This window comes from Triticum urartu, chromosome 7, assembly GCF_003073215.2.
Source record: "Triticum urartu cultivar G1812 chromosome 7, Tu2.1, whole genome shotgun sequence".
NCBI lineage: Eukaryota > Viridiplantae > Streptophyta > Magnoliopsida > Poales > Poaceae > Triticum > Triticum urartu.
The window spans coordinates 86150416-86168026 of NC_053028.1; the positions used below are offsets into that span (position 1 = coordinate 86150416).

Genomic DNA, 17611 nt, shown 5'->3' on the forward strand with positions numbered 1-17611 from the left:
CAGATCTCTCTTCTAGCTAGCACGACCACCAACTCGCACCATGCCTTCCGTCGACCCGGAACATGGCGAGGTCACCACAGAAGAAATCCTCGCCCCCGACGCTGCCATGCCAACGAGAGGCACGGGCGCCGAGGGCTTCGCCTCCTTCCTGCGCACCCAGGGCGAGGTCGACGCGCTCTGCGACAAGTACGGCGTGCCCAAGGATCAGTACACCGCGCGCCCCGCCGACGACCTGCGCGCGAACTCACGGCCGCCACCGGGTGCCATCTGCGTGTACGCGCGCGCACTGGAGGCCGGCATGCGCGTCCCGCTGGACGGCTTCTTCCGCGACGTCCTCGCCCACTTCGGCATCGCGCCGGCGCAGCTCACGCCCAACGGGTGGCGCGTCATGGAGGGCTTCCTGGAGCTCTGCCGCTCTGCCGACGTGCCTCCGTCGCTCGCGGTGTTCCGGCGCTTCTTCCACCTCTCCGTCTACGACCGAAAGCACAGGAAAGGGTGGTACTTTTTCGTGTCCAGGGGGGGCAGCTCGGGCCTGCGCTTCACGGGGATGCCCAACCGGAATTCCAAATCCATCGTGGGCTGGAAACACGACTTCTTCTTCCTCTCGTCGCCGGCGCCGTGGCATTGCGCGGTGGACTGGGGCGAGCCGCCCAGGCGCTCCTTCGGAATCCCGGCGCTCACCGTTGAGGAAAACGAATCGGCGGTGAAGCTGCTGGCTGCTCACGGTGGCGCCGCTGTTGATCTCAGGGACCTGCTCCCTGCTACGTGCCCATGGCAGCGCCGCTATCCCTGCAAAACCAACCTTGCTGGCGCCATGATAACCGCAGCATCCCCGCCGCCGCCGCCTTCTACAACTCGTACTACTTCCTGTTCGAAAGGTATGGATCCCTCTGTCCACGACATGATGAAGATTATGCCGGCGGGGAAGGCGGCCGCGTCGGCGTCGGCGAAGAAGAGGACCTGGGAGGAAGCCAACGGCGTGGAGGAGGTTCCGCCTCTTTCAGTTCTGCCCTCAGTGCACTCGCCACCGCCACAGCACTTCCCCAGCAGGCACCATGGACACACCACAGACTGGGAGGTTGCACGGGAGCTGCTGCAGGGCGCCACCGAGCCGCAGCTGGAGCGCGTGTTCGCGGCGAACGAGCCATCAGATGCCATGGGAAGTCGGGCTGGCATCGACGCAGCGATTCGTCAGGTATTGCCAGCGAATACCATGGGAAATCGTTACATTGACGCAGCCCAATCGATCTTATTGTTGTGTTCAGCATGCGAACTATGAGCTGGAGCTGGAGAAGAAGCTGGTGGCCAGGGAGCGCGAGGCCGCGGCGCTGCGGAAGCAGTTGGAGGAGTCGAAGAACGAGCTCGCCGTGGTAAAGAGAGCGGCGGACGCGGAGCGGGAGAAGGCTAAGTCCGAGCTGGTGAAGACGAAGGCCGAGCTCGCCGCGTCTCTGGCGGATGTGGTGAAGATGAAGGGCGAGCTCACCGCGGCAGAGGCCGAGGCGGTGAGGACGAAGGCCGAACTAGCCGCGGCCGAGGCGGAGAAGGTGAAGACGAATGCCGAACTGGCTGCCGCGAAGCGAGCCACCGAGACGGCGGTGGCCAAGGCGAACGCCGAACTCGCCGCGGCGAACCGGGCCGTGCAGGCGGAGCTGGTGAAGGCGAAGGCCAAGCTCGCCGCTGCGGAGAAGGAGCTGGACAGCGCCAAGGCGGCGGCCGCGGCGCAGGAGCTTCTTGCCTCCGAGGAGAAGGTGCGGCGGCGCGCGGAGCTCGCGCTGGAGGGGTACGAGCGCTGGCGAGGCCGTCATACTCCGGCTGGTCGTGCCGCTTGAATAGCTCGTCGATCGTGGAGGGGAACTTTTGGTTCCTGGGTACATATGTACCTTATATGCGAAAAAAATTCAGTAATTCAACAAAAAGTCAAAAAATTCTAGAAGTATTTTTGATAAAAACTTGACCTTTCATTGTACTAGTGAGAAAAGTGGCAAAAACATAAAATTCCTCTTTGACTTCTTTTCAAAAAGACAAATTTCCGGTCATAATAGCATGAATAGTGACCTATAGTAGCAAATATTTTTTGTCTTTTTCGCTGTGAAGTTAACATAGTTTTCTTTTGAAAAAAGTCCATTTTACTCCCCTAAATAAAGTGGGTGGTTCACTTTACCCCCTGATCTTTATTTCTGTTCCCTTAACCCCCTCAGCAAACCCAAATCGGACCGAAAACCCTCCAGGCTGGTTTCTATCCACCCACTGTTGACGTGGCGCAATCAACAGCGGTATTGACCCTAGTGGCCCCCACTTGTCAGGTACCCTCCTTAAAAAATAGTCCCTGTAATTTCACAAAGATACCCTCCTTCAAAAATGAAAAAAGAAATCAGCTCCTGCCCCCGTCGGCTGCCTCCTCGCCTGTCCTCCATAGAGGTGGCAGCGGCGCCTGTGCTCGTACAGGGCCACTCCACGGAGTAGAGCAGCAGGCTGGACTCGCCGGCAGGGAGCAGGGACGGCGGACGGGTCAAAGTGCGCGCCGACGAGGAGCAGGGACGGCGGACGGGTCGAAGTGCACACCGGCGGCACACCGTTGACCAGGTCGTCACAACGCACGAACGTGAAGCCTTCCGCGGCTGCTGCTCCCACCCGTGCGCGGCCGGTGCTCGCGCTCGTCGAGGCCGGCGCCTCCGTTGCTTGCGCCCGGCGTCGCCGTTGCTCCCGCCCGTCGCGCCCGCCACCACTGCTGCTCCCGCCCGCAAGCAAGTGTCCGGCTCCCGCGGCAGCTTGGCCGCAGCCGGCCCTCTAGCGGCGGCTGCTGCTCCGACGCCCGCGCCAATGCTTCTCCGGTGGGGAAGCAGGCCCTCCGGTACCCATGGCACGTCCGGAGAGGAGAGACGAGGAGGGAAGGGCTTGATTGCTTTTTAGATTTTTGGAGAAGGGTGTCCGTGTAAAATCCTTTATCTAACAAGTGGGACCCACAAGGGTCAATACCGTCGTTGACTGCGCCACATCAGCACTGGGGGGAGAGAAACCAGCCTGGGGGGTTTTCGGTCCGGTTTGGGTTTGTTGAGGTGGGTAAGGGAACATAAATAAAGATTAGGGGGTAAAGTGAACCACCCACTTTATTCAGGGGAGTAAAATGGACTTTTTTCTTTTCTTTTTTATGAAAATTGTGTATACTAGTGCGCAGGTAAGTCAACTTTATTCTAAAAATAGTTTCTTAATTATTTTGACTTTTTGTTTAACTATTAAAAATAAATCCTCATATAGGGTATATATGTACCCAGGAACCATGGGGTATTTCCCGTCGATCGTTTACTTTTCGGAATCTATAACTCCCGAACCTAAAACGTTTTAGAATCTCCGAACGCCTTTGCTGCCGTTAGTTTCCATGCACGAATCTCAGCGCTGAATTCTATTCATGCGAAAGCGTTCGGACATTTAGGAATTCGTCCCGAACGAGGCCAGCCCCCGAGACAGCCTAATCTCCTACAGTTCTCCTCTCCACCCACTCAATAGCTCCCTCCTCTCCCTCCCCCGCATCCGCCATGCGCATCATCGACGAGGAGCTCCGCAGCCTGGCGACGGCCAAGGAGAGCGGCAGGCCCTGTGGCGGCGACCACACGGCGAGGAGCTCCACAGCTTGGCGGCGGCCACAAGGAGCGGCAGGTCCTGCGGGACGACCGCGCGTTGAGGAGCTCCGCAGCCCGGCGCCGGCCACGAGGAGCGACTTCGGCGGCGATCGCGGTGCGAGGAGCTTCGCAGCTCGCCGGTCCTTGGCGGAAGGAGCACGGCAGGCCCCTGGCGGTGGTCCTCGATGCGGTGGTGGTGGCTGACGAGATTCGGCACCGCGCCCGACGTCAGCGGTGGCGAGGGAGAAGGATGGAGGTGGAGGCTACGATGGAGACGAGGTCTATGGTGAGGTGCGGTGGACGCTGACCATGGGATGGTCTCGAGGTGGCGGCGGTGGCGGCCGAGTTCCGGGATGGCGCGCCCGGTGTTAGCGACGGCGGAGGTACTTGCAACGTTGGAGGGCAATGGTGTTGCTGCTCGCCTGCTCGAGGGGTAGGCCGATGTGAACGGCGCATGTTGGAGGTGCCTGACGAGGCAGCGGTTGTTGGACTTGGAATTGACGTGAGTGGAGTGGCAACAACAGTTGTCCATCTTGGAGGTATGATTTTTTCAGCAGATGGCAAGATCTTCTGGACAAAAACAGAGACAGTGCAGGCAACAATCTTATTGTATCTTCTCCCTAGCCTTTTTTCCAGTCAAACTGAAGGCTATACACATCTGCATTAACAGCAACCATGTTTCAGTCAACTGAATGCTCATCAAGTATGGCGAATCTTAATTTGCAGCATGCACATTTTACTTTGTTGTCATGGCAAATATACCTACATTTTGCCATGCAATTTTAACCATCTATTTTTGTCATGTCAAAATTTACTTTATTTTTGCCATGGCAAAACTTTACCTACATTGCCATGACAAATTTATATTAACATACATGGCAATTTTTTCTCTACTTTGCCGTGTCAATTTTTACTTTATTTTGCCATGGCAAAATATTACCTTCATTTGTCATGGCAAATTTAATCTAACATATATGGCAAATTTTACTCCAATTGCTCATGGCAAATACACCTTTTTTGGACCATGCCAAATTTACTTTATCTAACCATGCCAAATTACCTGTATTATTGCCATAGCAAAACAAAGAAGAGAAAAAAAATTGCCATGTCAATTTTACTTCATTTTGCCATGACAAAACTTTACCTTCAACAGGAGCATTAGGAGGCTCACGTCAACCTAAGTATTAGCCACTTGGGTTGGTTCAACAGGAGCATTAGGAGGCTCAAAAACATGGCAAACTTGCCATGGCAACTCTGCCATGTTCGAGAACATGGAAAAGTTATAGATATTCAAAACATGGCAACTTAGCATGTTTCAAAAACATGGCAACTTTGCCATGTTCAAAAACATGCAAAGTTATAGATGTGCAGAAACATGGCAACTTAGCATGTTTCAAAAACATGGCAAACTTAAGATGTTTTTGGCAAATCGTACATGGCAATTGTAGTTCACAGGGCATGGCAAAAATACTTTTATTCACGGCCAAAAGTGGGATTTTTCTATGTTTTTCTTGCCATGGCAACTTTACTTTTTAATGACATGGCAAATTTTACTCTAGTTTTTTGACATGGCAAATTTATTGTATAGAGCATGGCAATTTTTTATTTAAATATGATGGCAAATTGACATTTCCAGAACATGAATTTTTTAATATGTAACATGGCAAATATACTTGTGTAGCCATGGCAACTTTTAATTTATTTCAATGGCAAAATTACTCCATTTTTTCCATAGTCAAATTTAATCCATTTTTGCCATGATATACTTTTTAATAACATGGAAAATTTTACTTTCTTTTTGCCATGTCAAATTTACTGTAAAGAGCATGGCAATTTTTAATTTAAATATGGTGGCAAATTTACAATTTTCGGAACTTGGCAAATTTTACTATGTACATGGTAAATATACTTGTGTTTCCATGGGAATTTTTAATTTTTTCCATGACAAAAATACTTTTATTTACATACATGGCAAATTTTATTTTAATTTGCCATGGCAAATTTTCCTGCTTTTTACATTGTGTATTTGAAAGATGGTAAAGTTAAGAAATTTTCGATCGATTGATATGACATTGCTCAGAATTTTTTTATACACACCCAATGGCAATTTTTTGTAGAAATCTTTTTTCTTCTATCCTATATGTCCATTTTTTTTTCTATTTTGTCATAATTTCATGGCATACTTTCCACACTCAGTTGTAATGAAGTGTGTATGAACATTATGGCAAATCATGTAAATATAAGTACCCTTTTTTCATGATTATATGGTAGTTTTGTTCATTAGAGCATGGCAACTTTTTTAGCGTAGTATGGATTTTCTAGATTATTTTCTAGGAGAGTTTTCTTGGTCCAGTGCATTTTTAGGCCTCTTTTTGTTTCTATCTATTTTTTGGGAGACGCAGTAGCAGTTTGTGGGCCAACAGAAAATGCAACTCTTTGTTTTTTTAATTCTTCAATTCATTGGCGTTTTTGGGCCTGTCCGTTGGAGCCATTGGGCTGACCCGCTGAAGGCGAGCGGTAGGTCGTTCGCGAGGGATGGAGATCGTAACGAACAAAATTGTTCGTTCGGTCCTCTCTCCCGATCGAACAAAACGTTCGGTCTGATCCCTCCCCTCCCCGAACATTCGGGTGTTATCGTGGTCCTTATATTTTTGGAAATCACATTGCTCGTCGATCGTTTTCGGACATGGATTTTTCCTAACTCTATGCGCGCGTAACTCGAATCGCTGCTGCTCATCAAGCGTGGTGCCCAATCGATGAGGCCCACCACTCTATCAGCCATGCAATGCATGGTACAGCCCTTTATATTCTTTGTCACAAGGGCTGCATTGATGACGTTCTGAGGAGGCAATACTGAAGTAGAATTCTTTTGAGATAATATCACTGGAAGTCATACAACTTGCGCTCAATGTTCAGTTTGGTTACAAAATTTGTAAAATACAGAATTGTGGTCACATAATTTGTCATCTTGTACGAATACGGTCACTTTGTCCGTATCGGGACGTATCCCGTGCTTATATGGCATGCCAGCTGGGCTGTGGCCCACTGTCAACGAATGAAAAAAATTGGTGCAACATGCCCGCGCATCTTTTTGCAGAAACAACCCTCACTCTATATTTGAACACACAAAAGACCCCATCAGCACGTATGGATCCGAACAAGTGAGAAATAAAAAGGCAATAGGTGGGGATTCGAACTCAAGACTTTCCATATACGCAAACACTAGAGAACCACCACAATAAAGACAATTCCATGGTTACGAAGAGATACATTTGCTTTTAGACTGGTTCCGTTTTACCAGGTTCGGCCACAAATATACGTTTACGAAAAAACTATTTTTGCCAGAAACTGTCAATTGTAATTCAAATTATAAAACGCTTCAAAAGGTATAATGTTTAAACCAAAATGTAACAAACTTGTTCTTGAGCAAGATCCTTTTTTCCGATTTTTTTTGGAAGGGGCTGCAAAATCCGGTTTTTGAAATATCTCAGCAATCCCGGGTTTTTTTGCCCGAAATTTTGAATTCATTTTTAGTGTCTAAATATGTTTAGTTTAAAAGTCAGCCTGACTCGTTTCTTATAGAAAGTCATGAATCCAATTCATTGTTGCGGCACTGAGAGCAATATTTTAACTAACACAATTTTTTTAAATGAGCATGAATAATACATTTTTTCCAAAAAGAGGGTCTGATATAGTATGCCTATCTAAGGATTTAAGTTACGTCCATGTATTTTTAGACTAGCTTCTCTTGTTTAAATTCAAAAATTTCGGCCTTTAACAATTTTTCTCTTAATAGAAATTCATTCCAAAAAATTTGGATACGAGTAGTCGTCATTATTGCAAAAATAGAAAATTCAGTGTCTCTCTTTATGAACACAAATAGTTGCTTGGTGCAGTGGTTAGCTCACGCGCACCCATGTTCAAGGTAGATCAACTCCGCCAGGCACCTTTTCTAGAAAAATTATCCACGTGCGGGTGAAGAACCCATGGTTGACCGACGGACAGGCAGGCCCTGCATAGATTACCCTAACATGTTGTTAGTGTCCCACTGACTTCTGGCCCCAATCCTAAATTATCCAGTTAGACTCTAACCTTAACCAGTTAGTGGCATTTGGGCCCATTTATCTGATTGACCAAGAAAAGTTGACAGCGTTGACCACAATCCTATTGCACCTGTCATTCACTTGAGGCTTATATGTGTATAATTAAATATTTATTAGTCGATGGCCTCCTTTAAAAAAAATTAGTAGTGCACTTCTAAGGTCAACATGCGCTGGTGAGGTGAATTTACATGCCAGTGTATTATTAGGTGGTAGTGGGTTCAAAACCATCGGCTGGAGGCTTTTTTATTTTATTTGAGGAACTTTGAGGGTAATTAAATATCAAGGGGCTTATATGTAAAAATGCATTACGCTAACATGCGTGCCACGCGGGCGGCGGATACGCGTGCAGACAGCCAGAGTGATCGTATTTGCACCGAAACACAAGTTAGATGACCAAAAAACCGTATTTTTTAAGTTTTAACACCAAACTACACATCCGACGCAAGTTATGTGACTACAACTTTTTAGTTGCGTGCCTAACCTATGTGGATGCTAATTAAGATCGCATACAAATTGATATTCTGGAGATTCCTTTTTTTAACCCATCATGAACTAAAAATCACACTGTGTATATAAATTTCTTCTGATTTTTATGACAAAGTTTAGACAACGTGTTAACAAAGTTCTTCGGTTCCGAATAAAATTTCTAGGGAAGTTCTTTAATATTTCTAATAAAGTGCAAACTGACTATTCAGAAAGTTCTTCACTGTTTCAAACAAAAATGTATTTCAACTGTATCCAAAACTGATCTTGTTCTGAAGGGCTTGACGCCACGAGTTCAAATATGTAAAAAGTTTCAAAAACGCAATTATGGTTTTAAAGATATAAACCATCTAAATTGTCAAGACAAAATGAAAAATGATGGAATTAAAAGAGAGAAGGAAGATAAAGTACACATGCATGTCTTGATGTAAGACATGCATGTGTCAGTGCGTGTACAGGAAAAGAGAGGGAAAAAAGCCAGGCACATGCAAGGTGCTCGCATCCATATGAAGCGGCAACGACGATGATTCACATTGCGCGCGCAAAGTGTTAGAATTGGCCGTATTTGATCGTTTTCCTCTATGCGATCGAGTAACGCAGAGTCGCATACCAATTCTATGTAGCTGCAGGTTCGTCACATACACAATGCAGCAGCCATTGCTACGTGGCTTTGTTGTTTCACGCTCAGGAGACAATCGACTACTGTGGGCAAATGAAACAAAAATGTTTTGCTTGATGTGTGTTCAGCAGACATTTATGAAGCTGCAACAACGACAGCGCTTATGTATTATTTTCTTCTTGAAGACGTCGTTTTTGAAGGCCTTTTATGTTTTCAGAATGCTGTCTTTGGTGCTGGCTATGTGCTGATGCTGAGAGGAGTTGATCACTTTACCAAGGCCAATTTTTTTCCAGATTGTGTGTATCTTAGATGTCTTTATGATTTTTTGTTGATGCACAGGTTGGATGTAATTGGTATCTCCGTGATATTAGTATATTTCTTTTTAAAAAAATCTATGAAGCTGCAAACATCTTAGTACTTGTTTACTACTACCTGACGAAGATTGTGCCTATTTAACTTGTGGTGTATAGGCACCTGGTCTCAAGTCAAAGTATTTAGATCGGCATTTTAAAGTTGGGACCACCTGTGTGACAGGTGCCTGATTTTTTCTGGTTTTAGCCATTTTTTTCCTATGAACAATCACTATATGACCATCACAGTTTATATATTGACAGGTATATTTACTTGTACACACGTACATCGAAATTATATGATTAATGGAAGGAGACAAAAAAAGGAATTAAGGAATTTTTCTTAATTAATCACATGATAAGTACACCGGTCATATCGGATTCCAACAATATTCTTACACTATGGACTTTAAGATGGTGGAACTAAGATCGACACAACGACCCGGTTAAACAAAAATTGTTGCCGTAAAAAAAACAAATACAAAAAATGAAAACAAAAACAGAAGCCTTGGGAGGAATGAATTACATTGGTATTATCCTAAAGAAGAAAGAAAATGAAAGAAAAACTTGGTAATGTGAATGTTCATACTCATTTCTATAAACTTTCGGATGTATATTCGCAGAATAGGGGTGCAGAAGTAGTTTAAATCGCACGCAGTAGTTAAAATCGCACGAAGCAATAATTTTCACCCAACCGACCCGATGCAACATCCATCGCCTCACCGAGAGCCGGTACTTTTTTCTCGTCGCATCTTTTCTCTGGAAGCCCCCGATCGATCCCTATTCTCCTGCCTCCCCACGCACGCATGAGTTGGGTTGGTGAGAGCGAAAAGAAAGCGAGGAGCAGCCAGCGTGGTGCAGTGTCGCAGAAGAAGCTGGTCATTTTTCCTTTTTTGAACGAACAGAACTGCATGCCTTTGGTTGCAGTGTTGCAGAGAAGCAAAAACCTGACGAAAGCTGCTTTCTTTCTACATGGTTCAAAACGGCCACACCATCCGAGGCCTGCCCGCACCGACCGAAAGATCGATCGGCCGATAGCACACGAGACATCATTACCGCTTGGGCCATCTGGAAGCACGGTAACGCTATTATCTTTGATGGCGCCTGACCTTCGACTGATGAACTGCTTGATGCAATCAAGGCTGAGCCAGAGCGCTGGGCTCGAGCTGTAGCCAAAGGGACTGGATAGGATAGTTCCCGTAACATGATTCGTGTAACTTGGGGCTTTCTCTGGCTCGCGGGATTCCCTATTGTCGCCTCTCTGTGCACGACAAGACGAAACCATAACTCCACATTCTCTACTCTATCTATCAATGGAATGATACGCCTCCAAGCGTATTCGTGAAAAAAACAGTTGGCAAAAACAGTTGGCAAAGTTCAAAAAAATTCAAATCTTTTTTGGTATCAAACATGATCAAGTATTGTAGTCGTATAAAAAGATTCATCGGAGAATGACTTGTGTTGCATCCTAGGTCGAAGATTTGGCAAAAAACGCTATATACAAGTACTATACACGCTATATTGTCGTCGTAAACTTCTCTTTTTTGCCCTGAAGTCGAAATGAGTCATTTCTTGTCCAAACTTTTTATACGAGTAGAATACCTGATCATGTTTGATTCCAAAGAAGATTTATAATTTTTTGAACTTTTTGTGAATTACTAATTTTTTTTGGCGCATATAGGGTGCGCCAGAACCCGAGAGCACCAAGTTCCCGTCCCTCTCGGTGAGGCGATGGATGCTGCATTGGGTAGGTTGGGTGAAAATTATTGCTTCGTGCGATTTAAACTACTGCGTGGATCAGCGAGGCAGAGCTCGACGGTGTAGCCTCCATAGCTCATGCCCTAGCTTGTGTGATGTATGTTGAATAATATTTTGGATGTGATTTTTAATACTTACTTTTTGGTCCCTCAAGTTTCCCAAAAGTATAGACTCGATGCCACAGAATTTTTTGGTAGACATTTGATCCTTCAACTCTCAAAACCAGATAAGTTTGGTCCAAAACTAGATTTTGAGTACGTTGACCAAGTTTGATCGATGAACAGTAAAATCAAAAAATAGCACAAAATCTGAAATTTTGTGACAACCAAGATGCTTGGGTGCGCTAGCTGCGTGTAAATGTTTGTGGTCAAATAACATCCGAGGAGCTCTACAAAAAGAACAATTTTTGAAATTTTTTTGAGGCAAAATTTGATATTTTTTGCCACAAGATCCACGAATGTCGAAACACCACATAAATTTTCACGCACCTAATCATCTTGGTTGCCACAAAAATTCATTTTTTCTATATTTTTTTAGATTTACTATTAATCGGTGAAAACACGATCAAAATCTGGTTTTGGACGAAACTTATCCGTTTTGAGACTTGTAGGACCAAATGTCTACCAAAAGATCTTGAGGGACCAAGTCTATATTTTTGGGGAACTTGACTGACCAAAAACTTACTTTTCTCTTTTTAGATTGTTGTGAATCAAAGAGGCCCATAAATGTTATGTTTTGACACGTTTTTTCCCTTCTAAATTCTTCTACTATTGCATATAGTAAGCATCTTCTAATTCACTATGCTCCTTAACATAGAAGCTCTCCCATTCAATCGAAGTGTTCAATTTTGAATCTGGCTCACAACTTTGTCTGGCTCAACGATTTCTCAAGAATCCCTCTGATTCAAATGAGGTGTTCAATTTTGAATTTGGTTCACGATTCTATTTAATTTCCTACGCTACCTAACTTTGGAGCTCTCCCATTTAATAGAAGTGTCAAATATTGAATTTGGTTCATAATTTTGACCTGATCAATGACTTTTAAGGAGCACTCTCATTCAATTTGAGGTTTTCAATTTTGGATTTGGTCACAATTCTGAATGGATAAGCGACTTTTCCAATCAATCGACAACAACAGGCCTATAAAAACACATAAATCACGCCCACCTTCTCACCACCTAGAAAAAAGCATCAATATTTGACAATATAAAATCAATATATTACATGCGACCATTAGTACAAGGAACTCCCTATATAAGTATGAAAATTGATTAGAAGATAACATAAAACCATAGTGCCAAGAAGACGCCCCAAAACACGGCATTACAAAGAAAACACTACATGATCTTCCCCAAATGCCAATCCAAATAATAAAAGAAACATGAAATCCCAACAACATCGATAGCTTAGGAAGCACGCCTAGTCCTCCTAGTACAAACTCACATCTTACATAGTCACTAAGGTTCTTGTTTCTCATTTCAGTTTTACTAAGTCTCGGTCGACTGAAACTTCGTTATGTCTCAGTCGATGCTATATTCCCTTTTTTTAGAACGAAGGTTCAAGAAGATCCCGGTTTTGAATTAACAAAGCCATCGACCGATTAGAATTACATGACTGCAACTTACAACGAGAAAGAAAGAAAAGCAGAATTGAAGATTCAATGTGCTCAATAGAACAACTTGAAGGCAGTGAGCACACAACACCAATACCATCGAACGCCACTATGCCGAAACTAGCTAATCTACTAAGGCGACGGGAGGAGGGCACCACCATGCATGTTTTGTGTCGCCGACTGCCACCAAAGGACCAAACAGGGGCTACACACGATCTGATTCCGCCGCCGCAAAGGGCATCTACCCTTTCACCCAAGCTCGACGGGTGCCGCCCCAGTGGCCGACGGAGTAGTTCACCCTAAAACCCAAATCAAAGTGCCCAAGCTGCCAAAGGAGAGGCACGAGGAACATACCCACATGAAATGGAGAACCGACCACCCAATCACTGTCGTCGACAACAGCAAGGTAGAAAACCAGACGAGAGTTGTCGAACGAAGGCGCTGAAACCCGGGAGAAGGCCAAAAGGATGCAACACCATGCACCGGTCAAGGATAGGAATCACCAAAGCCAAAGGCCTACCGCCCACACCGAGGAAGGGACACCAATCCCCTCACACCAGCGGCTGGAACTCTCACGCACCTGGACAAGAGCAGGTTGCCGAAGATGAGATAAGGCCACCACATGCCATCGTTGAATCACGCCCAACTCCACCACCACTCAAGCAGTCCCTAGACGACACTTTCAGGAAGGAACATGCCACCAAAATGCCCTTATCGTCAGGAAAAGAGGACCTGAGGTTTTCATCTGAGCTCATGGACGGGGTGGAAGGAAAGGGGATCCCATTGAAGCCTTCAGCAAGGGAAACGATGCCCAAAGGCAACGTCTTTGGTGTGGCCGCCGCGCCGGCCAGGGGTTTCCCCCGGATCAGCCCCAACCCATCAAATCCGCGCAGCCGATGTCCGATAATTGGCAACCGAAGCCGCCAGGGACCGGGATCGGCGCAAATCGGAGTAGATCGAAGTTGAGGACGCCTCTTCTACATGGCACAACCGACCTACGAGGGGTAGCATCTTCAAGTATCGATTTTTTTTGCCGCGCCTTTTAGAAATGTGATTTCATAATGAAATTTTGCCAGATCTTAGAACATCTTGCAAAACAATATTATATATACTTTTTATATTTTTATTTATTTTACTCTTCATCCAAGCTTCGAGAAACTTCACTTCCGTTTGTCTCATCCTTTTCTTTGGAGACCAGCCAACGAAGCCCAAATCGGCCTCAAGCCTGAAAGATTCTCGGTCAAGATATAGTCAAAAGGGGTCATTGCAGTCTGCAGGACAGGGCAGGAACGGAGGAGACGCCGCCGGCTGGCAGCAGCACCGACGCGCACCATGCCTACCTCCTCCTCCGTCAACCCGGAACATGGCGTCGTCACCGCGGCCGAACTCCTCTCCGCCTACGCCGCCGTGCCGTCGAGGGCCACGGGCGCCGAGGGCTTCGCCTCGTCCCTGCGCACCCAGGACGAGGTCGACGCGCTCTGCGAGAAGTACGGCGTATCCAAGGAATTCACCGCGCGCCCCGCAGGCGACCTGCGCGCGAACTCGACGCCGCCGCCGGGGGCCATCTGCGTGTACGCGAGGGCGCTCAAGGCCGGGATGCGCGTCCCGCTGCACCGCTTCTTCCGCGAGGTGCTCGCCCACTTCGGCATCGCGCCGGCGCAGCTCTCGCCCAACGGGTGGCGCGCCATGGCGGGCTTCCACGCGCTCTGCGACTCCGCTGGGGTGCCGCCGTCGCTCGCGGTGTTCCGGCGTTTCTTCGTGATGTGCAGTCTCTGCCAGGAGCACGAAAAAGGCTGGTACTCATTCCGGCCCAGGCGGGACAGCTCCGGCTTGTGCTTCAGGGGTTTGCCGAAGCCGGATGCCAACTCCATCAAGTGGAAACACGAGTTCTTCTTCCTCTCGTCGCCGGAGCCGTGGTCCTGCGCCGTGGAGTGGCGCGAGCGGTCCAACCGCTCCTCCTGCAACCCGGTGCTCACCGTTGAGGAAAGCCAGTCGATGCTGAAGCTGCTAAGTGCTCATGGTGGCGCCGCTGTTGATCTCAGGAACCTGCTCCCTCCTACGTGCTCAAGGCCCCGCAGCCGCCTTACTGCCGCATCCCCGCCGCCGCCGCCTTCCTCAACTCGTATTATTCTGTTCCAAATCCCTCTGATTCCCCTGTTTCATCGAGCCCTTAGGATGGTGTTGCGTGCTATCTAGGTACGGATCCCTCCGTCCATGACACAAGCGGGGAGCAGGGGGAGAAGACGGCCGCGCAAGCGTCGGCGTCGGCGTCGGCGAAGAAGAGGACTTGGGAGGAAGCCGACGGCGGGGAGGAGGTTTCGCCTCTTTCAGTGTTGTCCAGCGTGCGCTCGCCACCGCCACAGCATTTCCCCTGCAGGCACGACGGAGACACCACGAAGGCTGCACGGGAGCTGATGCACCTGCAGGAGCGCGCGTTTGCGGCGAACGAGCCTTCCGACGGCGCAGCGATTCGGCAGGTATTGCCAGCAAATGCCATGGGAAATCGTTCGATCGGTAGGTGCTTGTCGGGAGTCCTCGATCATCTTGTTTGTGTTCAGGCCTGGGAGCGCGAAGCCGCGGCGCTGCGGGAGCAGCTGGAGGGGGCGAAGAACGAGCTCGCCGCGAAGGTGGCGGAGCTGGGGGAGACCAAAGCAGAGCTCGCCGCAGCGAAGCAAGCAGCGGAGGCGGAGGTGGTGAAGACGAAGGCCCAGCTCGCCGCGTCTCTGACGGATGTGGTGAAGACGAAGGCCGAGCTCGCCGCCGCCAAGCGAGAGGCAGAGGCGGAGGCGGTGAAGATGAAGGCCGAACTCGCCGCGGCCGTGGCAGAGGCGGTGAAGACGAAGGCCGAGATGGCCGCCTCGAAGCGTGCCACGGAGACAGAGACGGCTAAGGCGAACGCCGAACTCGCCGCGGCGAACCGGGCCGTGGAGGCGGAGCTGGTGAAGGCGAAGGCCAAGCTCGCCGCGGCGGAGGCGGAGCTGGTGAAGGCCAAGGCCAAGCTCGCCGCGGCGGAGGCGGAGCTGGAGAGCGCCAAGGCGGCGGCGGCGGTGCAGGAGCTTCTGGCCTCCGAAGAGAACGCCCGGCGGCGCGCGGAGCTCGCGCTGGAGGGGTACCAGCGCTGGCGAGGCCGTCACGCTCCGGCTGGTCGTGCCGCTTGAGTAGCTCGCTGATCGTTTTCCTCCTCGATGCAATCGAGTAACGCAGAACGATTCAATCCGGGAGATCACCAAATTTTGTAGCTGCAGTTTCGTCAGATACACAATGCAGCAGCCATTGCTATGTGGCTTTCTTGTTCCATGCTCAGCAGACAATCGAGCACCGTGGGCAAATGAAACAGAAATATTTTGCTTGATGTGTGTTCAGCAGAGAGTGGATTTTTGGAGCCCGGGTGCAATGGAGGACCTTATTTTAAATAGTTTGAAAGTCACATTTAAGGGTTTAGAAAAATCTAAAAAGAATTCCACATGAACATATGGATGTATATTACACATGTGTAAATTTTGTTTTTTTTGCGGGGGATGTGTAAAATTTGTTGATGAAATAAGTAAGCGCATGAGCTATACAAAATCGTGAAATGGTAATTTTTAAATAGTGAATACATGCATTGTTTATTTTTTCAAAATCATGATTTTGTTATTTTTGTGTCACTCACATGCTTATTTATTTCAGCATAATTTGCATATGTGTAATATACATCCATATAAACAAGTTGAATTCTTTCCATATTTCTTTAGAACTTCAAAATACAATTTTGGCACTATTCAAATATAGGGCTAACTGAAGCTCGTCCTGCAAAGTGACTTTCTATTTACTACTACCATTGTCTTAAAATAAAGGATTTTTGTGTCTCACTACTCAATTTTGCCATTAGAAATTACAACTGCTCAAAAATGCCATCACTCAATAAGATGCTTGCTCCAAAATGCCATTAGGCACCTAAAAATTGCCATCATTTTGTTAGATTTTTGCTTAAAAATGCCATTAGACACTGTTACTATCAGGTCAAACCTGTTGACCATGTTATATGACAAGAATACCTGTAGACCCTCATGTCAGCTTTCTCTATCTCACAATGATAAGTTAGGCCGCACTTGATATGAGTAAGCAAGCGAAAAATTTATAGGAAAATAAGAACAATGTTGGAGATCGAGTGGGACCACACTTTACTGTAGTAAGATAAAGGACGAACTGCCATGTGGGTCCATGTGTATTTTGGTAATATGACATGATAAACGAGCTTTGAGTTGACAACAATGATGTCTAGTGGAATTTTTGAGCAGTTAAAATTTCTAGTGGCAAAAGTGGGTAGTGGGACACAACTAATGACATAAATGATAAAAACCATATAAAACATTTCATATGCTAAACTGGCCTACAAAAACGTTTTATATCTTGAGACGAAGATAGTACGTATTTAACTTGTGTTTATACATATATCATTTGTACATTAACTTGGCACCTGGTCTAAAGTGCAAATATTTAGATCTGTATTTAAACATCGGAGCACCTATGTGATAGGTGCCTGAATATTTTTTCTGGCTTCAGCCATTTTTCTCTGTCAAAAATCATTGTATAACCATCACAGTGTATATATTGACAGGTATATTTACTTGCACACACGTACATCATAAGTATCAACCTGTGGTTGAGTTGGTTAGGTGGACAGTGGTATCCCCAACCCACCAGGGTTCAAATTCTGGTGCTCGCATTATTCCTAAATTTATTTCAGGATTTCCGGCGATGCGCTTTCAGTGCGAGGAGACATTCCCGTCGACGACGAGGCGCCTACGGTGACTTCGTAAATCTCAAGATGATACGCCGGCTCAGTCTCTCGGAGATGCTCATAGGGGTAGGGTGTGCGTGTGTGCGTTCATAGGGGTGAGTGTATGCGCGTGTATATAAACGCTTGTGTCTGTACTGATGCTCAAAAAAAATAAGTATATGATTAATGGAAGGAGAAAAGAGGAATTAAAGGATTCCAGACTTTTATTTTTAGCAACTATTTACGGTAATTGTTTTAATTAAATCACATGATAAATTACATTGGTCATACCGGATTCCTACAATATT

General features: G+C 47.0%; 1 protein-coding gene and 1 pseudogene across 2 annotated transcripts; both read left to right on the plus strand.

The window, feature by feature from the left end:
• Positions 1–1832, plus strand: LOC125524365 (annotated as a pseudogene).
• Positions 1833–13788: 11956 nt separating this feature from the next.
• LOC125523331 lies at positions 13789–16019 on the plus strand. Of its 2 annotated transcripts, XM_048688379.1 has the most exons (3): positions 13789–14663; positions 14738–15018; positions 15100–16017. In XM_048688379.1, the coding sequence occupies exons 1-3, from the start codon at positions 13874–13876 to the stop codon at positions 15697–15699; spliced, it is 1671 nt and encodes a 556-aa protein (XP_048544336.1). In that variant the 5' UTR covers positions 13789–13873; the 3' UTR covers positions 15700–16017. The 2 variants fall into 2 exon arrangements, with proteins under 2 accessions (XP_048544336.1, XP_048544335.1); XM_048688378.1 differs by having other exon boundaries at positions 14738–16019.
• Positions 16020–17611: the final 1592 nt, after the last annotated feature.

Coding starts and splice junctions, on each gene's coding strand:
- LOC125523331 (XM_048688378.1), top strand. CDS start 13,874: ATGCCTACCTCCTCCTCCGTCAACCCGGAACATGGCGTCGTCACCGCG. Junction 14,664..14,737: donor GCCGCCGCCTTCCTCAACTC/GTATTATTCTGT, acceptor CGTGCTATCTAG/GTACGGATCCCTCCGTCCAT.